The following is a 26,617-nucleotide window of genomic DNA, read 5'->3' as shown; positions in this document are numbered from 1 at the left end:
ATAAACATAATAGAAAACAAAGTTCATCTGTGTAGTAATTTTCCTCTGCTCAGTACTCAGTACTACTCAAAAGTAGAAAATGCTGCCCTGTTTATGAACATCTTATAATAGGACAATAACGTATGCTGTAGTGCACATATTTAGCAAAACAAGCCTATGTTTTTAATGTGAGCAAATAAAATTCAGTATATTGCCTTCAGTTATTACACTGCACAAACAGCTGTTTATTTGTTTACATTATATCTAGTGGGATCCTGCAGTGGGACAGTCTTTATGTACTTTTAAAGGCCACGAAGGTGTCATTTACAGCACAATATGGTCTCCGCACATCCCAGGCTGCTTTGCATCTGCCTCAGGTAAATATTTAACTGTGCAGTCATACTCAAAAGGGGAACATTATTTTTGATTGCTTTCAAATCCTGTCCAGCAGGTGGTGGTATAAATTTATAGAAGTGGCAGAAGAAATGATAAATGTATAGCTATAATTGAAGTGGAGGTTCAGTAGTTATCTTTTAAATCCACTGACTTGGTCTCTCTACATGGATCAGCAATTGTCTCACTTGAGTGAGCTAGTGGCAATTTTTCACACTGGCATTTCCACCCCACCCCACCCCCCGCTTCTCTTGAAAAAGTTTCCCCCCCCTTGCCTGTTTGTTTGTCTGTATGGCAGTGTAGTGCTTTGCTATACAATCAGGCTTCACATCTTTTACCTGATATTTCTGTGTCCATGAGATCAAGGCGTTCCCTGAAAAATACACCTCAGCAAGGCTTTAGGTAGTGTGTTGATTAAATTTTGAAGCCTGTGGTTCATACGAATCGAAAACCAACCATTGTGTAACTTCAGCTCATGCTTATTTCTTGTGTATCTGGCTGACTTTTTATCAAAATGATTAGTATCTCTTGGGGCAAGCTGAAATCCTCACAATGATTTGAAAAGGGATTTGGGAGTATAATGAAAAGGTTCACTGCAGTAAATATTTTTTTAAAAAAATCATTTCTAGAATATTCTTTAGGCTAACACCATCATACTGTTGCACCAATTTACTTCCTATGGTTTTCTAGGATTATTGTAGTGGCGGCATTAAGACTTAATGTTTGTATCATGCTTTTGAGTGTTCAGAGTGCTTTGTTCACATTACCTTACTGCTGTTTTTGCAACAAATCATTCATATATATATATATATATATACACACACACACACACACACACACTGCAAAAGGCGGGGAGGTTGAAGGCAAACATGAGCAATAGTGGCATCCTATAGCCAATGTTAGTTTGCAAAGTAAGATATCAAACCACAGTTTTATTCTTGGGGTTTTTTTTCTCCTCAACTGCATTTTGTTAGCTCTCTGAGTACATAGCATGGAATTGTTGCTTTCAGTAATGATGTCTTGAGGTTACTAATGCATGAATTACTGTGGCCTGACTGTCCGGGTCTAAGAATGGCTGCAGTTGGCATACCAACCATATCTGGTAAAATTATTTCATAGCCACTAAGCTACGTGAGCTTCCAGTGAGAAAGATGGATTCAGGAGCACTCCCAAGCTCCAAACCTGTTCTTTCAGAGGGAATGCTATCTTGCCCAGAACAGGCAACCGATCAATCTCTCGGACACCCACAGTGCCTCCTGTTTCCCAGAGTCGAAGCTCAGTTTACCATCCATTCCATCACTGCAGCCAGATAACAGTCCAGATAACGCACAGTCTCTTTTGACTCAGATGTTACAGGGAAGTAGAGCTGTGCGTCATCAGCATAGTGACGACATTTTGCCCCAAAGCTCTGAATGACCATACCCAGTGGCTTCATATAGATATCAAACAACATTGGGGACAAGATTGTACTCTGCAGTACGAGGACCAGGGAGCCAAAACACAGTTTCCAATGCTACTCTCTGGGCATAACCTTTTAGGTAGGAGTGGAGCCATTGTGAAAGAAGTGATTCCAATATGCATCCCATGGAACCAGTCCAAGAGGATCCCATGGCAAATGTATCAAAAGCTGCTGAGAGATGGAAGAAGCAGTAACAGAGGTGCACTCCTTGCATCCTGCTCTTGATACAGGTCATCCATCAGGGCGACCAAGACTGATTCAGTCCCCAAACTGTGCCTGAACCTAAAGTGAAATGGATCCAAGTAATTCATATTCTCCAGGAACTCCTGCAACTCCTTTGCCACCACCTTACCCAAGAAAGCAGTATTTGCAAACAGATGGTAGTTGTAAGCCGTAGGACTCACATATTACACATTTTTACCTTTACAGCAATAAACATTAACTAAAAATTAGGATTGTATTTAAGGAAAGATGTACCCTGTGTGTGTGGCTGTTATTTTTAAAGCTCAGCATGTTGTGGAGCTTCTTTGCCTACTGAAGCAGCATAATTAATCTGTTTGATTAGTAGCAGCATGACCATTTCTCTTCTGTGTACCAAATGGATAGGTCAGCCAGATTTTTCTTTCAAGTGTAATGCCATTTAACACTTCAGAGTGATGCATCTTCCTTTCCGCTCCTGAACCAGAATTATTTGAAACCAAATCTAATTTGTTTCAACTGAAATCAGTAAAAAAAGCTGGCTCTAGCCCTCAGCCACATGCAGCTCCTTCACTTGTTGCATGCCTAAAGGATGCTTGAACTGCAAGATTTTGTACATTTCTTGCAATTCACTGGCTTCTATTCTTCAGTTAGTTTCCCCACCTACCCACCATTGGTAAGGGCAGGCAAGAGTCTTCTGAGCCAAGCGCCTTCAGATGTAAAACAGCAGATAAATAAATGCCCTTTCACCAAACAGTTGTGCTGGACTGAAAATTTTAGACCCAAAATTGGACACATACTGTAGTGAAATGGGCATGTTGAACTGTACCTTCCAATTCTTTTGACAGGCCCTTTAAGGATTATTTAATGAGCCATTTTCTCAATCTTTTTGATTAATGAAACACATTATAGAAAGAACAAGATCCAGCACATAGAGGTAGAACACGGGCATCTCACTGGCTGTACTTCTAAAGATGTCGTCCTTTTCTGACCTTAGTGTTCCAGACTTGCTTTTTCTGCTGCAGCTGCTGCAGCTTTTGCAGGGAAAATATTTTATGCTTTGGCAAACTACGGACTCCTAGTTTTTGTTATTCTTTATGGTACAGAGGTCGAGCCAGGCCAACAAACCAGCTGTGACCATTATAGACCTTGTTTGGAAGAAGATGCCATAAACAGGTTTTAAGAGAAAAATTCCCAGGGACATTTATTGCAGTGCAATAGCAAGAAAAGTTCCAAATAATGAATGATCATTTTACCTGCTTGTGTTTCCCATCAGTTTTGACTGATTTCTGGGTTAATGGACCAGACCAGAAAGCAATGCAGTTGACTACATTGGGTACTGGAAAAGCACAAAATGTATTCTTCGTTCTCTGGGCTTTCCTTTTAAGAACTGTTCTAGGTCAGAACGTTGGGACATCTGGCTAGTTCTGTATTTAGTTATTAGTGTTTACAGTGGCTGGGATCCAAAGAGCCACTTACTCAGTATTGCCCTTACATTGTGACCTTTCCAGTGATACCTTGTTTGATCTGATTGGTTAAGATGAGTGTTTACAAATCATTTTACTAGGAGAAAATGTTAGTCTGTTTTTGTTTGGTTTTGCTGCTTTGAATTTCCGCATCAGATGGATCTCAAGATACAATGGTTAAGAGTAATTTATCTGGTTAGCTTTAATTTAGCTGGATAGCTTTTATGATGGGAAGCCACAAATGATGATTTGCCGCTTATGGATGTGATGTAGAAGCTATTTCATTCTCTGGATTATCCTGTACTATGCAATACAGAAACACATGGCTGCTGTCAAACACTTGGCTTTATTATGTTATTATTATTTAAATATTTATACCACCCTTCATGTGAAGATCACAGGGCGGTGATCTTATATTGAGGCAAAATATGAATTAGCCTTTCGCACATATACATAGCCCCTTCATTCCTTCGTGACATGAGCGATCAAGCGAGGAAGTCTCAAATTAACCATAGTTTCCCATTTTATCTGGACCAGGAAACCATGGTTACCAGCTTTTGATAAAACAGGAAACTATGGCTACTTTGAGACGGCCTGATTAATTAGGGTTATTTAGAGACTGCATTCATGAACAGGCAAAAGGCTTATTCATATACTGGCTTATTAAGTTGAGAGAGGATTGTCTGAACTGGATTTATATCTTTGGTTGTTTATTCCGCATAACCTTACATGCAATCAGTGCTGATTGTCCATCTTTCCCCCTAACATCCCTTTTTACCATGTTGGTTGATGTAGCACTTTGAGATGACATTTTCAAGGAGTGACAAAATGCAGCCTTCCTCATCCTAGTGACCTCCAGTTGTTTTGGATTACAGCCCCAGTCAGCACAGGCATACTGGCTGGGGCAGATGTGAGCTGTTACCTCCTGGTGCCTTAGACATCAGTTTAGGGAAAACTGACCTACAGGGATGACCCTTTCACGAGCTGTGAACATATAAACAACTTTTTTAGCTTGTTATACCAAAAATATCTATGTATATTGGCTTTCTGGATTTTGTATATTTTGCTGATTAGGTTAATTGTGTCAAATGGGTTGGCTGGTGCTGCTTCTTAAGACAGGTGGGTTAGTTTGATTGATTATATGTAGTTTTGCCTCTTACATTGTTTCCAGCTCAATAACATTAAAACTGTCTGCTATACCTATGAGATTTTTGTATGGGTTACCGGTCAAGTCACTGCAAGAGATTAACTGCAGAAATCGGTTTCATTTTAAGTTGGCTTGAAATGTCACTTGAGAGGCATTTGTGTTCAGCATCAAAATGGGGAGGGGTCCTTTTTGAATGACACCCACTTACTTCTACACAAGCTGATAACCAAATGGCGCATGCGGTGGGTGCCCACAAACAGGAGCGCCCTGCCTTTCACAGGTTTTCCCAGCAGTAACTGCCCACAGCTGGTCATGTGAATGAACCCTGAGCCACTAGCCTGAAAATGAAACATCCTTTGAAGTTATTCAAGGCTGCTCTAAGTGAGGAGCTTTGCTTGCTACCACGATAACAAGGATACTAGTTCATGGAAGAGTTCAACATGGCATTCTTTTCTTAGCTGTGATTCCTGCATTTCAGGGGGTGGACCTAGATGACCCTCTGGGTCCCTTCCAGCTCTACAATTCTGTGAAAAGAGTTAAATAAAAAGCTAGCAAATAACATACTGTTAAATTAGATTTTTCTATTTGCTGTTCTCCAAAGCCCTAACTGCTGGTGTGTGTTTGTGTGTGTGGCACACACATCCCATCCTATACACGTGAATGGAATTGAAGCTGCAAATGGTTGTTTTATGGGGAAAATGCATTGACAGCTTCAGGCTTTTTATGGAATTCCTCCCATTAATGCAGTAGACACTTAATCAGATTGTCAGTATATAGATATGTTTGACAGTATGTAAATCTCTAAATTCTACTTTAATTCATTGTTTGGGAGAAGGGGAGAATATTATAGGAGAAAAGCAAACAGAAAAATCACTGTATTTATGGTCTAAGAAGTAGAAATAGAAAAAAGTGATTAAATACTTAAGGGTCTGGAGTTGTGCAAATTACACCCATGAGCACTTATTTGAACAAGAGTAGATTATTGGGGGTGATGAGGGTGGCCCTGCCTGAATGGCATTTCAATTAATGTGTATTCGGCATTAAATACATTTTCCATTTGGAAAGGTACAAAGCACTTTGCAGAGCTGTTAATACTGTATTCAATCATCTGCACTCCTGTGGGAACTTACCCAGTTGCTTCAGCCCTTGTTTAGAGCCCGAGATCAAGATAGCAACCATGAGTTGTTAAATCGATGTTGTCTATTCTATTCTGTCATGATGTCAGTACCAGTTTCTGGACTGATAAAGCCGGGTGGGAGATCGGGTGGAAGAGGCTGCTCTGGCTCATGGGCCTGATAAATGTCTGGCTGACAACAAAAGGCTAGCCATGTGGAAAATGTGATTAAAGAAATGACATAAATAACAAAACCGCCTGGTGCTTAAAAGGGTTTAATGAGTCATTGTGCCATTTGCCCAGAAGGTCCCTTCTTCCTACCTGGAAAACAAAACCGAGTATCACGTAAAGAAGGCCCAAATGCATCTGATACTCACATTTGGCACTCCTGAGTGATCTTTTGCCATTCAATCTTCAGGGCTAGAGGTTGTGATCCATGCTTCCATTTTATCATGAAAATCATCATATTTATATTCAAATACTGTTTATGGCAGACATGTGAAACCACAAAAGTGATAAGCCTGCAAATATTTTTACTACCTCCTCTAGGACCAGCTTGGAAATGCAGGCTTGCTAGCCTCTTAATAGGCTAGTAAGCAAAATTGCCTTTAACGATACAACCTGGTGAAATTGTGGCCAGATACCAGTGCCTGCTCTGTTTCCATGCCGGTTGTGGTCAAAACCATGTAAGCTGCTGGAGGAGGGAGGGAGGGAGTGATCTGTCTTCCCTCTGCCTACCTACACAGTTGCCTGTGTAGAATTGCTGGTCGCCTGTGGCCACCAGGATATTGGTCGTAAATTTGCCACTAAGAAGCTGCTTACAAATCAGATGCTTACTTGTAAGAGGAAAGCACTCTGACACTTATAAATGAGAGCTGCTTTGGCAGCGGAAGAAATCTGTGAAGCTTGGCATAACAGCCAGCTATTATCTTAACTGCTAGGACTTCAGTTTTAATGTTGCATTCATTTAGAACTTTAATGTGGCTATTACATTTATTTATTATCGTAAATGCAAACTGGTTTTACTCCAGCATTTTCAAGCATCCAGAAAAGTAAATGTGGACTTGCATTTTAGTAGAATTTAGTCACGCTGAAGTTTTCCATTCATCATAATTAAGCTTGGCTTCTTGTAGTAGGGCAGTTTTCTAAAGGTTTCCCCCAGCTGCAGTAGACTTGTTTTTCTTTTCAGTTTGCACACCAAAGTATCAGTACACATAGAGAAATAGCAAGCTACGTAGCTCTCGAATTAATTAAATTCCTATTTCTCATTCAGCTCTAACATTTTATGTTTCAGAGTTCGACAGCAGTGTTAATGACCATAGTGCATTATGGGAAAATAATTTACACATGAGGAATCTGGAGCTGCAGATAATATGAGACATTGGCAGTCTCCCACAAGCAGCTTCAGAACATCAAATTGTTAGGGAAATGTTAACAGACTTTTCCGGGAACATCTCTAATAATGGTTTTGATGGGCTACCCATGAGTCAGTTTTAGGATGATCTGAATACTCGCACTAAGTACAAAAGTGCTATGTTTTGAGTCCCTGTAGATCAGTAAAAAATTGTTTTCTCTTTTTACACAAGGGGACTTCCGAGGCTAAGAAGCTACAGATTCGTCAGTGTATCTAGTGGCCTCCTTCTAAGGCATTCAGAGCTGACGAAAACGCTTAAGTTGAGGCATGCTGGCTATTCTGTCAGCACATCCCAAAACATGGCATTATTCCAGCATTGCAGGTATTTAGTCCAGAACTGTAGGCAGATGCAGCAGCATGTTCATTTAGAAGTCGCTGTTTGGGTTTCCATGTAAATCAGCACGCAGCATCCTTGGATATTAGAACTGATTGAAAAGTAGCATACCGTATTTTTCCATGTATAAGACTAGGTTCCCCCCCCCAAAAAATGTCAAAAATCAGTGGACGTCTTATATACGGATAGTGCCAAGGGTGGACTGGCGATTGGTTGTTGCCCCAAAAGCATGGGGGCGTCTTGTAGAAGGAAAAATATAGTAATTTTTGTGTTTTATTGCTATTAAAATTGAGGGGGAGGGGTTTATTGGGTTATTCTTGTTTTCATTTTGATTATTATTTATTCTGTGTTTTTATATCGTGGTTTTATCCTGTACCACTCTGAGACCTGCAGGTATAGGGCGGTATACAATTGTTGCTGTTGTTGCTGCTGCTGTTGCTGTTGTTATTAACAACAATGATAATAATAGGGTGCCCGATGATTTTTATGGTTATTGGGTTTTTGTTGTTGTTCTCCTTCTGAATGATGCCAAATAAAAAGTTTAATTGATAATTGATAATAATAGTCCAATGAGCTTTTGTTTGACTTCATAATAAGCTACCCAGAAAGCAAAGCAAATTTACATTATACTGGTTCCACTTGTAAGACTGGATGAGTTGGTAGGTGCAACCCAATATAAATATGCAAAGTTGGATTTCACATTCCAACATAGTGGTTTGGGATTTCATCATGTATAGGTGCATGCTTGCACAGTACATTAATTTAATGATTATCAAAAATTACTTGGTATGTTTATATTTTGTTCTGTAAGCTGTTGCTAAAAATAGTAAAGTTGTTTCCATTTTGCTTAGGCCTATATATTCCTAGTATACATTGTTATTATGGCAGATGCTTTAACTGCAGTGTTAGTAACTAACTGTCATGGGGACTGAGTCTGAACTAGTGTAGTGCATTATCTATATCCTTTAGATTTGTACCATGGGGAGGCATTTTAATGTACAGGTGCTAAAATAGTCTAGATTTGTTGCTGCCAGAAGTTCATCTATTAGTATGCCTGGCACCATCATTGCCTGCATTTAGGTGCTAAGCTAGAATGTTTGTTTACTCAGGCCTTTGACTGTTCACTTGGAGGGAGGCGAGTTGTGGGTGGTGAGGAGTTGGCCAGTTTTAGTGCTCGTATTCTAGCTGGGTGGCTGGGATTTGTCCTTTTACAAATCTTCTTGGATTAGCAAGTTCAGGTATGGTGCTTTACAATTGATTTATATATGGTTTTAATTTCACTTTGGGACACCCATTTGCGTATGAAAAGTGATGACGAAATACAATAAATAAATAAAATTTAGAAGAAATACAGGGACTTTGACAATGTTACATTCTCGGTCATTTCTGAGCCTAGAAAAACTGGTTCCTCTGTTGTTCCTTGAGACCTGAAGCTGTTCAGCATCTCAGACTACCTTCTAGCTCCTGTAAAGCCACTTGGCAGCATAAGGACCAGTAGCCTTATAAGACTTTACTGTGGGGACCTTGTTTTGGCCACAGCAGATATGTGAAGTGTGAACAAGAGACCTATGTACTTAAAAATTTGTCTGTACCCATCTGGGAGACCAGATCTGTATGCTATTCTCTGAGAAGTATACATAGGGGTTGAGGGATATGCATCTGTAAACAAGTTTGCTTCATAAAAGTGTGATGTGACCTTTATGAGAGATGTCGAACAGACAGCAGGCTTTTTAACAATGGGTCAGAAATCCTTAAATTATTTATTGATTTATTAAATTTGTGTCCAAGCCTTAAAGAATGAGGTTCACAGTTTTGTTTTGTTTTTTAAAAAAGAACAACCTAGTATTTTTTTTCCCAGACAAGTGAGACCCATTATTAAAATACAAAAAATAAAATAAAATCCTATCTGCAGTATGGATGAAGACCTCTTGCCTTGGCACTAGTAGCCATTTTCAGCTGCCACGTCCTTTAATGCTAGTCAGATCTATTATATGGGGAAATGAGGCGAATATTCCATTTTGGAATGCAGCATCCCAGATCATGGCACCCTAGTAGTAAATTCGATCTGCGGGCTGCTATAATTAGGCCTGAATAAATGAGTCTTTATTTATAACCTATCATGAATATTATGCAATAAATTAGCTTCCCCCTTTCTGGCAGTTGTTTGCTACAGAAAGGAATGTGACACAGCGCTTTGTGTAGTATTTTTTTTATTTATTTGTCATCTAGTAAAATGTTACTTAAATGTTGACCATGAAAATATGCTTTCATTAGCCAGAAACTCACAAATACAAAAACAAAAAAATTATACACCGTGTGAAAGTGAATCTTGTGCATAAGAGGCATGTTGAGGAGCTTGAATGAAGAGCTGAGTATCTTTAATATGTTTTTGCTTGGTTTATTTTGATAGAAATATGAAGGTGAGAAATGAATGAAAAGAATGTAAATGAGAATTAATTTATGTCAGGAAGAGGTGGTTCTACAGTCAAACCTTGGTTGTCGAATGTAGTCCATTCCGGAAACCCATCCAGCTTCCGAAATGTTTGACAACCGAGGCACGGCTTCCAATTGGTTGCAAGAGCTTACTTCACTCAAGCGGAAGCCGCTTCGGACGTTTGGCTTCTGAAAAACATTTGAAAACCGGAGCATTTACTTTCAGATTTTCAGCGTTCGGGAGCTAAAACATTCCAAAACAGAGGTGTTCAGGAGCCGAAATTTGACTGTACAGTAGTCAGCCTTTTTATACCTACTGCCCACTAATGCGTTTTTTGTTTAGAACCAGCTTTTCTAAAGAAGACAAAGAACACTTTGGGAGTCGGTGTAAAGACTCCATGCATGCACTTTCGGTCATAGGGAGGTGTCTGAAAGATGAAACGGGTGGGTATTGTGCGCATGCGTGGGAGAGCCATCTCGGGCAGCCTTTCATTGTGGGAGCAACATTATTTCCAGAGGAGCTAGGAGGGCCCTTGCGAGCACGCATATACAAGTTCTTCTTCCAGAGCCTGTGCACGCTCCTGTTGCTAGATAGGTGTGTTCTCTTTCTGTCTGTCTCTCCCTCTTTCCTGTCACTCCCCCTCTTGGCTTTGGTGAGCGAGACTTTCCAGAGAGCTCTCCCTGCAGGCGGCACGAGATCAGTCGTGTCAAAGGTGCCTCTGACCCCGCTGCCACATAGCAGCTCAATACAATACACTTAGGCAGCTTCAGCAGCAGGCACCTGGCACCCCCTAGAATTCGGTCCTGGGTGCCCCACACCCCTTACACCACTGGGTGAAGATGGCCCTGCCCAGATACATCTTAGGCCCAACTCATCACCTGCTTAGCCTCTGCTTAAGCATCAAAGTAGATAATGGGCCAGACTTTTGTTTCTGGAGAGAAATGGAATGAATGAGCCCAGTATTGCTGGGGCATGCCCAGTGGAATCTTTTTACTTTACTATGCCATTTCACAAACTGCTTATGAAACTTACCTCAGTTTGCAACCTGCGAGGTCAGGCCCAGTGTTGGAACATGGCATGGTGGCGTGAAAGACCATGTAGATCAGCAGGGCCAAGCAGACTCTTGCGGGCATGCCTTTCGTGTATATCTGCATGGGTGGTTGTTGTTGTTTTTTAAGTTTGACCTTTTAGTTTTACAGCCCAGCACTGATAGGAGAGATGATCAACTGGGTGCCTGCATCCACAGCCATTTTTTAAGGTTTCCCATTTTTTAAGTTTCCTCTGAGCCCAGCCCTCAACATAGAAACACAACAGCAGGACCAGAGGCATTGTGGGAAAATAAAGATGGTGGCAGTTGCGCCATTTTTCTAACTCTGCTGGGCCATAAGTACTAGTGTTGTTTTAAACACTGCTTTAAACATTGCTGTAGCAATTGCTAGGGTAGTGCTGGGACAGCCATGGTGGGGAGAGTCCGCTAGGCCACTTTCCCCAAGGATGCTTTAAACTTCTGCCAGTCCTAAGGGTGAGGGTTTCTGTGAGAAAAACAAGTTCAAATCTTCATTCAGTGTGCTAAACTAATTGCAGTTATTTGGATATAGGCCAATAAAATTAGCCTGCTGTGATCTTCGGATTTTATTTTTCTGACTTTAAAAAAACTGATTCTGATTCTTTGCCACTGGCAAGATTACATGCTACTGCTACATCCTATAGCCAATAGACATTTCTTGGCAGTAGGTACAGGCTGCCATGCCAGGGTTGTTGTTAAAAAAACACTATCCTTTTCAGTAAACTGCGATTAGTGATTCGGGAATAGAGGGCAAGCAGTGGCTCCCTCCAGACTGCTACCATTCATTCCCACACTTGGGAAAGAGAGGCTGCAAAGAACACCTGTGCCCTTAGGCAAGAACACATAGCTGTCCGCACTTGTGCAGACATGCATTTTGGTAAGTGGTGGGAAACCGTTGGACCAGAATTCACCCCATCGTCTAGGAATTTGTTCCCACGTGGGCTTTGGGCTTATGCCTTATCCCAGTCTTCTGAGTCATCAATACCAGGAAACTTTATTTATTTATTTAACAACCTTTAGTATATTATTACTTGAACATAATAGCTTTGGGTGCATGTGGAGTGAGGCAGTCCTTCACGTTAACTGGTCCCAAGCTGTTGAGGACTTTATATACATTAAGAGTATCAACTTGAATATGGCCCAGTCGTCAATTGACAGCCAGTTTGTATCTCTGAGCGAGGATATTTTATGCTTATAAGGTATTGCTCCTGTCAGTAATTGTACTGCAGCATTCTGCACTAACTGCCAAATGGCAGGAGAGATCTGTGTTCTGTTGTCTTCATCTGGCTTCATTCAAAGCCCATAACATTCTGAAGCACCAAAGAGCCATCCTGGCCCCACAATGCTAGAGAGAATAATCACAGACAATTGTGTCAACCGCCTGTCTCATCTAGACCAGGGCTTTGACAGGATTGCAAAATGTTTAGTTTTTGCTTACGGTTGCTTGTTCTCCAGGTGTCCTTGTGTCACAAATATCCAAAAATACTCATACTCCTTCGCTTCTGTACTACATCCAAGTGTTTGTGTTTGTGTGTGTATTAATCAGTTAAAGGCAGACTGTCAAGTATTCTGGGCAGCAAAATGTGGGTTATCATCAAAAACTGTTACCTTATGACAATTTTCCACCAAGTATAATGCTGACATAAAACAGATTTTCTTTTAATTGTATCTCATCTTGAATTGTTCCCGGTGGCTGAAATAACCTCCCACTTCCATCTGGCAGTCTCACTTCTTCAGACTTTTCTGAACCCTCATCTACAGAATCATTTCTGAGCTTTACTTTTTTCTAATTTTTGCCATTGGTTAACCAGTCACTACTTTATCCTCTCATATATTTTTTTCCATTTTTAATTTTTAATTCTTGTTACTTTTTGAAATCAGGATTTATAACATAGATATTGCCCAGAGTCATGTCATTTATCACACAAAATGAAATCTTAATAGCAGCATTGTGGTGCAACGGGATCGGTGAACATGTTCAGTACCAATATTGGGAAATATTTGCATTGCAGCTGGGAATGGGCTGTAGCTCACTGGAGGAGCATGTTTTGTATGCAAAAAGGTCCCAGATTCAATCCTTGGCATCTCTGGGTAAGTATGGGAGAGATCCTTGCCTGAAACCCAGGAGAACAGCTGCCAGGCTGTGTAAGCAATAGTGAGTTAGATGGACCAATGGTCTGAGTTGATACACAGCAGCTACTTGGGTTGTATCACTGGGATAAGATGAAAATACAAGGCAGAACAAATAGGTTTTGAAGCAGCAACAGGGGTTTTGAGCCATGGAGTCCAAAGTAATAGGGGTCCAGTTCTACAGATGAAGGCAGATCACCAGCCTGTTTTAATAAGCCCTTGACCGTTCTTTACCACTACATAACTACATAACACTTATGCTTATCACTGGTTAGAAGTTTTAGTTGAATTGGGTTCCCATTGTCTTTTATGCTCTTTTAAGGGAAAAACATTCTTTGATACTGTTGCAGCAAAACAGGCCTGTGCCCAGTTTCCTTTTTCCTTTTATTGAACAGGGAGGCGCTCATTGCATACACATCTGTGTGTGTTATAGATTAGATTGGTTCTAGAGCTGGGCAGCGGGCAAGGATAAATGGTGCTGGGCAAGGAAATTTTATAAATATTTGTAGAGCAATTGGAGTAGTCTAATGTTTAAGCAAGTGGTTGATATAACTGAGTTCTAACTGAATTTGAATTCTCTACTGTATGTTTTGATGTTGCAGTTGTGCATTTACTGTCTATACTGTGAACCATTTTGAGGGTGTCTGTTGGGCCAGTAGTAGTTGGTATGGCTTTTATTTTTAACAGAATTATAATTACTTAGCGGATTTTAAAAATGTTACACAGGTTGTTGATATTGACCAAATCATATATCCTTACAAACAAAAAATGCGTACCAAAACAAGGATTAAACGCAAACAATGAGAAACGAGGCTGAATCTTGCACTGGTTGTTTTTTAAATGTAGAATTACTGTTGTTAATTCCATCTTGTAGCTATTTTGCATGTGGTGTTTGATTTGTAAGCTTTCCTAGGTGCAAGCTTAAAAGCTTCACCATTGTGATTATATGAAGAATTGAGTGGATATGTATTGGAAACAGGAAAAGCATTACTTTTTAGTGCTTCTATTTCAGGTGACCAGACTTTAAGAATTTGGGATGCAAAATCGCCAAGACCCCCAGTGATCATTCCTGCTCACCAGGCAGAAATTTTAAGTTGTGATTGGTGCAAGTATGATCAGGTATGATAGCTGAAAACAATATATTTCTAAACTTTCAGTGGTCATATTTCTGGCTGGCTTGGTAACGTATAGACAAGGAACTTGCTAAAGTTAAGTACTTTGAACAGATTTCACTGGGAGAGACATAAGTACTTGCTTAACTCTTACTTTAAAATTGCTCTCCCCTTTTAAAATGCCACTATCAGTATTAGTTTACAAAAAATGAATATTTAACTTCTCTATTGTTATCCTTAATTTGCTACTTGTTTAATTAATACCCCTATGAGAGAACCAGAAGAACACCATTGTCAGGGTGAGGAACCTTTTTTGGCCTAGCGGGCCAGATCTATATCTGCCCCACACTGCAGGCCAACTTTGACAACTGCGCAACTTTGACAACCTGTCAATCATATGATGTTGTAATGACATCATTATGGTAGGAGGAGATTGAACTCCTTATGCATAAGTGTTGATCATTGCCCTTCCAAAGAGGTGTCCTTGTATTGATTCTAGAATTAAGAGTTTGTGCGATTGACATCTTGGTTTCATTGGCATTCCTGTTGGTTGTTGTTCATTGTCTGAACATGTGCATCCAAGTAGCATCCAATAGGCTACTATTTAGAAAAATTCTACCTGGATGCATAAGTCTTATTTTAATCATATATAAGTTCAGTGTTACTTAGACAATAGACTAAACATTACCTGTTGCCTACCTATTTGTAATGCTATATAAAGTTCATAAACCTTCTCAAATTTTTCAGCAGTGTTAGCTGTTAGTAATGACAAAATAGACACATATTCCATGAAGGGAGTCCACAAATAGAATTGCACATTTACATTAAAAGTAATGGGGATATAGAGGCAGAATGAAGGCAAGGAAAACAGAATATGGATATTGATTTAAACTAACTGACTTCAACTTTAGCTGTGGATTGATCTTTTAATTTTTGACTTATCTTACACATATTTTTGGAAACACTGACAAACACACCCCCTTGGTGTGTACACCTGGTTGAAGAACACTGCTCTAGCATTTAAAGCATTTCTCTCAATCATGTATACTGTCTGTCAACTCTAGATTGATACCAGTATTTGTCTGAGGCTGTACTCCTATACACATTTTCCTGGAAGTCCCACTGATTAGGATTAGTATTGTTAATTTCTGTCCCAGCTAACATTGTGCCCAAGTGAATCTTGATTTATATTGTTCTGTGACATTATATTGCTTTTATTTGATCTATTTTCCCATTTTTGTACAACACCTTGGTGTCGTAAATTGTAAGCCTCTAAGAATTATGCAGTATATATAAAAAAATGAACTCAATAGGGCTTACTTCTGAGGAGACATTATAGGATTGTACTGTTAACAACTGTTCTTTAAGTTTAGCATTTGAAAGCTACACATATATTTACTTTAACCCATTCTACATTTTATTAAATTACCAGAACTTGCTGGTATCAGGTGCTGTTGACTGCAGTTTGAAAGGCTGGGATTTGAGGAACATCCGACAGCCAGTATTCAAGCTCTTTGGGCATACATATGCTATAAGAAGACTCAAAGTAAGTTTTTTTAAAAAAATATTATTAGACTTCTAGTTTGCTGTACATATATCACTAACATAGGCAGTCTGTGTAATGGAGTTAATGAATGCACAGACACCCGTTAAACATTTGTTTTGGAATCACTTTTATGATTAAAGTCTGGCAGTAACCTGGCTCCATTTTTGTGCCTAGTTCTGCACTGGGGAGCACATTCCATAGACAGGGCACCTTGGCCCAGAAGGTCCCCTCTGAATCTGCTCTTCAGAAGAAAAACCACACCACTCCCATTGGGCTTGCCTACTCTTTGGGTATTCCTAAGTAACTCTTTGGACCACAGCCACTTAAGTGGGTGATTGTGCAAAGAAGTCCATGTGCAAGTACCTTGCTTCCATCTTGTGGATAAAGTGAACTTTTTTTGTTGATACTTTCAGATAGTATGCTGAAGTGGTTGCTATGATGAAACATAGAACTTATTTCAGATATCTTTTGGAAGTTCTTGCTACTTGTTTAAAACAAGAGAGAGAGATGAAAGGATATTAGGACTATAAACTTTGCTGGGTGGCAGTGGTGAGGAGAATGAAAATTATTATTTTTCACCATTGACGTGCTTGAAAATGATGAGTTACAGTTTTAATTGTGTAAGAGCCAGAAATGAGGTTGACAGAGTTTAGCTCTTGGCTCCTATCTTTGCCGCAGCCTTTGTTTCATCCCCACTGTGTCTGCCAAGGACTATAATAATATATCTACTCTCCCTTATGGGTGAAATTATGAGACTCTTGTGCTGTTGCCAGATTTCAAGCTTGAATCCAGTTTTCTTAATAATAGTAATTAAATTAAAAGAGGGTATTGGAAAAAAATATGGCCTTGTATAGAGTAGCAGTATAGAGTATATCTCTCTCTTAAATGTTCTGTGAAATGATACAGAATGGAAAAGGATACTGCTGCTGAATTGGGATGAGCATTTAAACACTTTGACCATTGATAGGTTGAGAACTCATTCTGCAGCCCAAGGGAAAATGTAATAGCCACCTTGGGTGACTGTTATGTAAGGGATTTTAAATGGAGTTGAGAACTTAATTTATGGTAGAGCTGTTGGGTGCTTCTACTGTATAATAAAATAGAAGCTGATAACTTTAAAGCAGTCTTTGTACTGAGTAATATACTTTATAATGACCCTTTACAAAATTCTCTTCTTAGTTAACTTATATATCTCTCTCCTATATTTGTGCTGTTAATATATGTATCTTTATCTCTTTTAGTTTTCACCATTTCATGCTACTGTATTAGCTTCCTGTTCCTATGATTTTACTGTGAGGTACTGTAATTTTTAAATTATTTGTATTATTGTTGTTGTTGTCATATACGCAAAATGTCTTGCACTTTATGAATCATGTGCTAATTTTTGCTTCTAGTCTGGGGAAACAGAATTTCCAGGGGAAGGTGCTATATTCTGTGTCTTTGGCCTTGAAAAGGTGTTGTGGGAGATAATTTGGTTATAACTATGGCAATGAGAGAAGATTGGGTTCCAGGATAAGGTTTTATACTTCTGTTGCAGAAACTGGAGATGTTACCTTGCCATCCAGTTATATACTGGCAGCATTACAGTTTCTTTCTTAATCCACTTTAATCAGCTTGATACCTTTTGAGTCTGACAGATGGTTTTATAATTTGCCCTCTCTGTATCCTGGCATCTTTATGCCTTTATATTTGGATCTGTAAACTGCATATGTCATACTCAAATAATGGAAAGACAAAACAGATACGGATATTGTTTGCAGTCATTATACATATGTACAGAGAAAGTCTGCAGGGTATGACATGAATCCTGCTCTTATGAGTAATATGAAAGGCGTTTCTGTGTGGAGGCTTTTGTGACTGACTGTCATGTTCAATCAGTGCACCTGCCGCTTATAATTCACGCAGGGACTTTGCCAGTGCCTATAGCAATTGCTGCTAAATCAGCATGGGTAACAAACCCAGCCACCAACACTGTAGTAGCTGGTACTGAAGTATTTCTTTCCCCTGTTCTTAATGTTTATAATGCTCTTTTTCCATCTCAAAGCTTCTCAGGCCCAGTTTTCACCAGCAAATGCAGTGGGAGGCATGTGTCTCCTCTGTATCACTTTAGTTTATTTCACTTCTTCATATTGTCTTCCACACAACACCAAAATAGAGCATGATAGAGTGCATGCTTTGTTTGGAAATGGCCTGTCCTTTACATCTACAAGGTAGGGCTGGGACTTCATAACATTAGTGCAGAGGGGTCCAAACTAGTCTCCTCCCTGATCTTCTGGCTTTCTAAGCATATGAATGTATATATTTTGCAGGGGAGCCAGCACATGTAGCCTGAAGCAGTACCACTTGGACACAGGTTTACCATCTCATCAGTTATTTTTTGAAGAGTAGGTTTAAGAGGAAAAATGCATTTGTTACACTTGTAGACAGTGTTTTCTAATTGGGGAACACAAGTACTTGTTTATAGGTTTAGACTTGCAAATTTATATTTTCAAGTGCTAGCTAAAAATGTGTGGCTTCTTGCTGTTTAAAGACTGATTTGGCGAGGTGGGGGTGGGGGGGAATTGGCCATCTGCCATGACAGATGCTCTTGATGAAATAGCTGTTTCAGCTAACCAGTATCCTGGACAATGCGGTGGCTTTTTTCATACATGGAACATACCAGAAATAACTTGGTTAGAACTCTTCGAATAGCAACATACCATTTGTTATTATTAAATGGTTTGTGAGAGATAACTTAATCTGTTTCTTCTCATTTTGGAAGATAACCTTCTGTCTCCCCACCCCCACCCCTTTTTGGTACTAATACCAGCATTGTGTTGTTGATACTGTTGGATTTCTTTGTAGCTTGTTTAGAACATGTTTCAGAACTGAGCATATCAGTGTTTTACAATTTGATGAGTAGTGAATTAGCTGTAAGGATACTAAGAAACCGACCCATAGTACTTTAACAATAAAATAAAGTATGTGTTTTAGCTCCACCAATAATGAAGGCATAGTGACCCCCCCATGCCTTTACTATGCCTGCTCTTGTGCTTTGAACAGAAGTTTGATATGTATAAAGTAGGGGAGGATTTTCATGGAATGTTGGGCAAATGAGGCTTTCCCCATCACATGAATTTCTACATGTCAAGTTATTAATGATCCAGAGGCAGAATCCATACCAAAGTTGGCAATCAGAAAATACCATTTAGGACTGCCATAGACATCCATATGTAAAGAGCAGCATTTGATTCTCTAAATCACATCAAAGACTCAGATACCATGCAAAGTTATATGCACACGGGAGTATTTACCCGAAAATGGTACTAAAGCTAAAGAACAAATGTTCTCTAAATCCATTTAAATATCTATAATTTAAAAAGAAAGGTAAGCTCTTGGGGACTTGAAGACAGTATATTTCTATAATGAATTGGCATACATTATAGCCAAGGAAAAAAATCGTGTGTGTGTGTTAATGTAGATAGGAAAACTGTAAATTCATTCTGTGGAACATATACTTGCCTCAGCATAAATGCTTTACCTGGTGCGACTTGCCAAGCTAGGAAGGGACAACTGCACAGGAGGGAACATTCTCCTTCCCAGGTCACTGGCATATGTCCAGCTAAGTCCGGCATTTGCCAGCTCATTCAAGCAGCATTTCCCTGCAAGCTCATCAGGAACGAACTTCTAGGTGGACACACTAGGCATCAGGAGTAAGTCTAAAACTGGATTGTTAATGCCCCTCTCCCAGTTTGCACATAATGGCAAGCCATGTTCTGAAAGAAATGTTTGTTCTTGGCTTACCGTATGTGGCGTGCTTAGAATAAAGAAAGCGTAAACACTGGCTTGCAGCTGCTCTGCGATTCGCTTCCCAGCTCCAGAAAGGGAGCAGCAAAGTAGACCCAGCTGAGCAGTGTGCACCAGCTATGCCGCTCATTCGCAGTAAGCCGCCCTTTCTTTCTCACCTTGCACGTGAGTTAGACCACTGACTGAAGCTAGTTGGTGGTGTTTGCCTGCATATTGGGTACCTGCACATTTCACAGTTGAGAACAGATGACATGACTAAGAGCGGAAGAAGAGTCCTGCAAGTAGTTCCACCATCCTGTTCTCACAGTGGCCAACCAGATGCTTATGGGAAGCCCACAAGCAGGACAGGGATGCAACAGTCACCGGTATTGAGTATCTGATATCCAGCAGTTTAACCACTCCATTTCGTAAAAACTTCCCCCCTAAACAGATGGTGAGCTCTTTAAAAGAAACAGTGCTGTCACCAGGAGGTTTGGTGCAGTGTCATACTTTGACTGCAATTCCATTTTACTAGTTTCCCCCTCCCCTCCCCCAAAGTACCATATTCTCCTCTGTTCCAAATAGAATTACATTGCCATTACGATGACAATATAAGGTTATTAATTCTCTGTAGTTGTACGCAGATGCTTTCTATCGTAATGGCTATTACGGTTTGCAGTTTTACCTGGTATTGTTCTGCAAATAAAAAATACCCTATGAACATCCCAGACAGAGTCTGTAATGCATGCAATTAAAAAAACAAACAAACTATGAATGTTATGCAATGGAAGGGAAATGCCAAACTGCAGCAGTTTGTAGGATCTGGCAGATGGCAAGATCTGCAATACCGTAATTGCTAGGTGAGGGATTCTGAAGAAGTCTGGTGCCTCTAGAAGATAATGGAAGATGCCATTTAAACTGTGGTGATAAAAAAAAATAAAAACCATAAATCCACAAATGGAAAATTATGAAAAGGCAATCTTCCTTTAAAGACATTAATATAGAAGTTTCCCATAGACTATCATTCCACCAATATGTTTTCTTGGAAGATATAATGCAGCAAGTTTTCACAGCTCTTAAAGCAGCTTAGCCTGTGCTCACAATCCTAACCCTTTTGAGGTGTTGTTGCCTAAAGTCTTATTTGTATTGATGGAGCATGTCAACATTTCCAGTTGACCCGTGATTAAAGATAAAAATAAGGCACTGATACTTCAGTGATAAAACAACGTTTGTAACATCCTTCATGTACATAGTTCTTCTGAAGTAGATGATTGCATGTATTATTAAGATTTACATTCCCCCCCTTGTTTTTGCACCAAAGGCGCTCTGAGCAGCTTCCAGTAAAATGTAAACATACAAAATCAAAAAATAAAATAACAAAACCAATGCATCTTCTTCTAATAATACAATTTTTAAACTCTTGAAATGATACACTTCATTAAAGTAATTAAAATCAATAAATTCTATGGCCCTAAAAGGCTTTGCAACAAATAAAAGTTTTGATTTATAGCTTAAAGTGGTAATTTAGTCGGTCACATTAGGGAGGGCATTCCAAAGTACTGGTGCCTCTATAGGAAAATAGGTCTCTGGCTGGTTTAATTGCTGACATAATAACCTGTCATGGACTTGGCTGGAGTGGGAGGCACCAGCTGGGGAGCCCCCAAGGGAGCCCCCAGGGGAAGAAGGCTCAGAGCCAGAGGATTGGTGGTGGGACAATGATGAGTGGTTAGAGGGAGAAGAAGGGACAGACTGGGAGGAGGAGGTGTTGGAAGCTGAAGAGGTAAGAAGAGCAGGAAGTGACTGTGGCAGAGATAAATCCAGAATTAGAGACAGGAGGAGGATGGAGAGACAGGAGACAGAGATGAGTCAGGCTACTGAAGAAGTCAGGAAATCTCCCCATCCTGCTGCAATCAACGAGGGCTGAAGACATGAAGAAGGCAGAGCAAAGAAAGAAAGAAAGGACAAAGGAGCCAAAGGTTGCTGGGGGAGGAGGGAACTTAGAGAGCAGTGAGAACTGTCTCATTGAGGCAAGACATGCTGGGAAGAGTTGTTGTGATCACTAGGCCTGAGCTGTTTTGTTTCTTTGAATAAAGAGTGAACTTCACTGACACCTTGTGAATTATTGCTGACTTGATCCCAACTCCCGCCTTGGCATAACCCCTGGTAAGGAAAGGGAAGTACCTCCCTTGGCTCCTTTGGAAGGAAGGTTGGAATATAAATTGAATAAATAAAAAGTATTTCCTGAGGTATGCTAACCACTTAGGTTCCAGAACTGCATAGAGAATAGTTACTTTTCAAAACACTCTAACATTAATCTGTGTAGTCTCATGCATCATTATACAAGGGCCATGTAATGTTCATTCTGCAAATCTTTTAGTGGTTCATGTTTTGGAACTCATTGCCTATAGACATACTATACTGTTCTAGGTAGAAACAGGCTGAACACAGTTTTATTTCTGCAAGCTTACCCAGGCATGTAATTTAATTATCTATATTTAGAGTTTGGTGAGTAAGAAGACTGTATATCTTTAAGACTTTTGGACCTCAGATTAGTATTTTATTAGGTCCAGTCTACAACAGTGCCTCATCACTACAGAACACTTAATCAGTACACCCTTTAGCCCAGCCAATAGCACCCATCCATGGTGTGGGGTATCCTGGTTTGCTGCTCCCCAATGGGAACTTTTGAGCAGCTCCTCTTAGCTACAGGAAGCAGGAAGCCCATGTAATTTCTGGACCACCACCCTGGAATTTGCGGTGGCTGGGGACTTGCTTGTACAGCAAGACAATGTTGTGGATTCGATCCCAAAATTTACATAAAGAGTTGACTTTAAAGGGGACTTTTCTTCTATAGAATTACTACCTAGTAAAGACTGTGTACAAAACAATAGCAGGGAAAGCAAGATGTGCATGGATTTCATAGGAAATAACCATGAGCAGGAGTAAAGTGGCTTTTACATTCTGATGGCGTTTAGCTCAGGAAGTCACTTTTGTTCAAGATAATTTTGTAGTGGAATTAAGTTTCATGGTTTTGGCAAATGTTTATAGATTTGGGACACATGTCTTGCACATAAATGGGGAAGAGACTTTAAAATCAAACTTTGGGGACAGGTACTTTATCTCTTATCTTAACAATAAGATATCAGTATATTCAGTATATTCCGGTTTCTTCTAATTCTTAAGAACATTTGTTCTTTAGCCTTAGTACCATTTTCAGGTAAATACTTCAGTGTGCATATAACTTTGCATAGTCTTTGATGTGATTTTTATTTGTATTAGTAATTTAATCCAACATCTAGAGGCAAGGATAATTGATTGTAATCAGTTAATTAAAATTGACTATAGATATTTAATTAGGAGCCAAAATAAGATAGCATTATTTATGATGCTGTGATAAAACTTGTAAGATTTCTACACCAGAGAGAACTGCCCTGGTGTGATCTATAATTGTATGATGGTTCATCTATGATTGAAAGCTTGTATTGCTGATAGTGCTCATACACTACATTTTTCAGGTCATGACTTCTAGAAAAATGATTTTGTTAACATCTGTGCAATGAAGTGCCTCACATTCACTGTGATTAGGAATGCTAGGAAATGTATTGTTCTTGCAAAGTACTTTGATTTAATTTTAATTTTTTTGCTGGTTTCTTTTTTATAATTTAAATTCAGCAGCAGTTCTCAACCATTTTTCATGGACCACATGATCATTGCTGGAGATCTCAGGAGATCTCTTTATAAACTTCTTGTTATTCAGTGCCATCATTACCATTACCATCATTACCATCATCAAAACAATGAAAATCATGGTCCCTAGGCTAGTTGTGATCTGCACCTCCCAAAATAATTCATCTTTCCAATTTTTGCAGTAGAATTCTTGACTGAAAAAAAATGTACTGGTGTGTTAAAATGCATATTTTAAAATATATGTCAGCAATACATTTGGAAATACATACATTTAGATAAAAGATATATTTTAATACAATTTTGTGAGGGGTTGTTTTTTTTAAGGTTGCAGATTAATGTGGAAATGGGGTAGAATGGCTTTATGAAAGAACACATGTAAAATAGAACCACAGGATTGTAGAGCTGGAAGAGACCATGAGGGTCATTTAGTCCATATTCCTGTAATGCAGGAATATTTTTGCTCAACATGGGGCTTAAACCCACAACCCTGAGATTGAGTCTCATGCTCTACCAATTGAGCTATTTTGATTGATCCATAAATCCCAGCCTAGGCCAGCTGTTAGCCTGTTCGGCATATCTGATCCTAATCAAACACCTCTGTCTCCATTGTCAGAGCCAAGTACAGATATTCTCAGCTGTTCCCCAGTCTATCTTCTACCTGAATGAAGCCCACAGACCATAGTCTGAGAACCTCTACAATAGACAGTTCTAATTCAGGAGCAAGATTATTGACTTTTATCTGTGTAGCTTGTTAGCACAGACTTCAAGCTGATTCATGTTTACCTATCTATTGCTGCCTCCGTTTATTCAGTCCTTATAAGATCAGCCACACAGATCAGCACAGAAGTATATGTAGAAGACTTCCTATCTATAATTTATGTAATGAACCAACACTGTTAACTCTTGAAATGCTTAGCCTTTTGTTCATTCCCCATACCTGAAATTTCTTTACTGGATGCAGCTAAAGGGGTAAAGCTTTGCCAGCAATCTCTCTTCCCTCTCACCCCCTAGTTATGTGTGCCAATAATCTGAGTGCATAGTAAAACCAGCAGCATTACTCTTCCAGTCTGCTGAGTCAAGCGGTCTGCCTTGTATCAATTACTTAATTTTATTTATAGCTAAAATATGTATCTTGCATAATACTGCACAATACATAAGTGATGTTTTTATGTGATTTTGTTTGAGAGTACAATGCCAGTTAATAATAACCAGAGCTTTGCTTGCTTTGTCTGCTACAAAATCAATGGGAATGCAGACCTGTATTAGGAAACGCTGGTGAGGAGGGGCCTTTAGGGGATAGAGAATCATTGCTGAACAGCCACAACATAAACGAGGGTAACATAGTATGTGGATTACATTGAATACAATTCTTCTTCTTCTTCTTCTTCTTCTTCTTCTTCTTCTTCTTAATAATGAACGCCTAGTGTTTTCTCATAATTTATATCAAATACTGCCTTCATGTTTTTCCATATACAGTGGTACCTCGGTTTAAGAACAGTCCTGTTTAAGAACGATTCGGTTTAAGAACTCCGCAAAACCTGAAGTAGTGCCCCGGTTTGAGAACTTTACCTCGGTCTAAGAACGGAATCTGAATGGTGGAAGGGCACTGGCAGCGGGAGGCCTCATTAGGGAAAGTGCGCCTTGGTTTAAGAATGGTTTCTGTTTAAGAACGGACTTCCAGAACGGATTAAGTTCGTAAACCGAGGTACCACTGTATGAAAGTGAGAGAGACTTGCATTGCAGTCTTATTCATGCCTACTCAGAAGTAAACCCCATTGAGTTCAGTGGGACTTACTCTCAGGCAGAAGTGGATCACCTTGTGGGTGGAGCCACTGCTGCTTACTGGGAGGCAGAGGGGAAAGGCATGGGAATACCAGCAGGGTTCAGGCTCTCCCACTGGTGCACTTGAACTGTGCTGACCTCCCTGCTGCCGCCCTGCACTTACACATGGTGTGTGGCAGTGACCCCAATGCTGGCAAGCTAGAACCGTGGCCCTGCCCCATCAGGCAAGCCACCTCTGCCCCCAGGTGCATGCATATAGGATTTCAATCTTACTTTATTTAAACAAAAGTTGAGTATTGAGAGAGGAACCCTACATGCCTTCTTTTGGCTGCAGTCTACAGCCCTTGGAGAATACAACAGACCTAGTCAAATATGTAGTATCAACAGAACATGAAGATAAAGCAATATCTTTGTTTTAGTTGTGAAAAAGGTAATCTTATGGTTCCTGTTTTCATATAGAGTAGACTTGCAATCTGGGTTTATCTTAATGTATTTTGCTTCCCAGATACTCTTGAGTATTTGCCGCTTGACATTTTATTGCTGAACTTGTCCTGCTGTTAAAGAAGCAATATTTAGTTTATATGCCACATACCTGGAAATGAGAAGCATAGACCTTTGCATGAAATGCCGTATTTTGCCATAAGCACTTCTTCACGTCAAAATATATTCCTCAGTCTTATTAGGGGCTAAAAGATCAGAATTGAAGGGGTGAATCCTAGTTTTATTATAATCTCTTGAAAGTAATAAATGGCTTTCTAAATTGTGACCAAAGAAATATTGGTGGCATTAAAGTATTATGTGTGATTCACTTCCCCTCATAGAGACATTTGAGAAGAAAATCTGGTTTATTTCAAACACTTCTAAATAGACCTAATTCACAGGCAAGCTACTATATTCAGAGACCCTTTATAAATGGTCAAATTCAGCCCACAATAACTTTTATTTGAATTTATATAAATGATCTGAACATACATATATTTGGGTCTTCCCCAATTTAATTGTATAAATTCCATAGATATATGCAGTAGAACCTGGGTTTTCGAACGTAATCCATCCGTTCGACTTCCGAAATGTTCAAAGACTGAGGGTCAAAGGGCTGCCAGCAAGTTCATTGGAGAAAATTGAGAAACACACCAAGGAAGCATTCACTTCTGGGTTTTCAGCGTTCGGCTTCCGATTCATTTGGCAGCCAAGACGTTCGAAAAACCAAGGTTTGACTGTATAGATAAAAATTCCATGTGCACAGCTTGGAAGCTTTGCAAGCATGTATGCTTGGAGGTCCCTTCCAGAACACTCAAGTAGTGTCACCTTCCTCTGTTCCTTCAAAGCCCACCTCTTCCAGAGGGGCTTGAGTTTGGTGTAACCACACAATTCTCCAACCTTACTGAAATGACACCTAAATGCATGCAAAGGTGGTTGTTGTGCATGCAAAGGTTGTTGTTGTTGTTATAATATTTGTACTCCATCCATCTGACTGGGTTACTCCAGCCACTCTGGGTGGCTTCCACCAGATATAAAAACATAATAAAACATCAAAAACGTCCGTATACAAGGCTGCCTTCAGGTGTCTTCTAAAATTATTTATTTCCTT

The 26,617-nt window shown here is 39.6% G+C and overlaps 1 protein-coding gene across 2 annotated transcripts in view; it reads left to right on the top strand.

The window, feature by feature from the left end:
- PEX7 (peroxisomal biogenesis factor 7) overlaps positions 1-26,617 on the top strand; it is a 51,403-nt gene that overhangs the window by 11,205 nt on the left and 13,581 nt on the right. For both annotated transcript variants that reach the window (XM_083435121.1, XM_083435122.1), the window contains exons 5-8: positions 248-356; positions 14,147-14,253; positions 15,679-15,792; positions 17,034-17,089. In XM_083435121.1, the coding sequence (XP_083291247.1) occupies positions 248-356; positions 14,147-14,253; positions 15,679-15,792; positions 17,034-17,089 (386 nt within the window). The remainder of the gene's footprint in view (positions 1-247; positions 357-14,146; positions 14,254-15,678; positions 15,793-17,033; positions 17,090-26,617) is intronic.

Source organism: Podarcis tiliguerta, assembly GCF_965153285.1.
Source record: "Podarcis tiliguerta genome assembly, chromosome: 3".
Lineage (NCBI taxonomy): Eukaryota > Metazoa > Chordata > Lepidosauria > Squamata > Lacertidae > Podarcis > Podarcis tiliguerta.
Note: the sequence above shows the minus strand (reverse complement) of the source record. Positions and strands in the feature narration are given on the sequence as shown.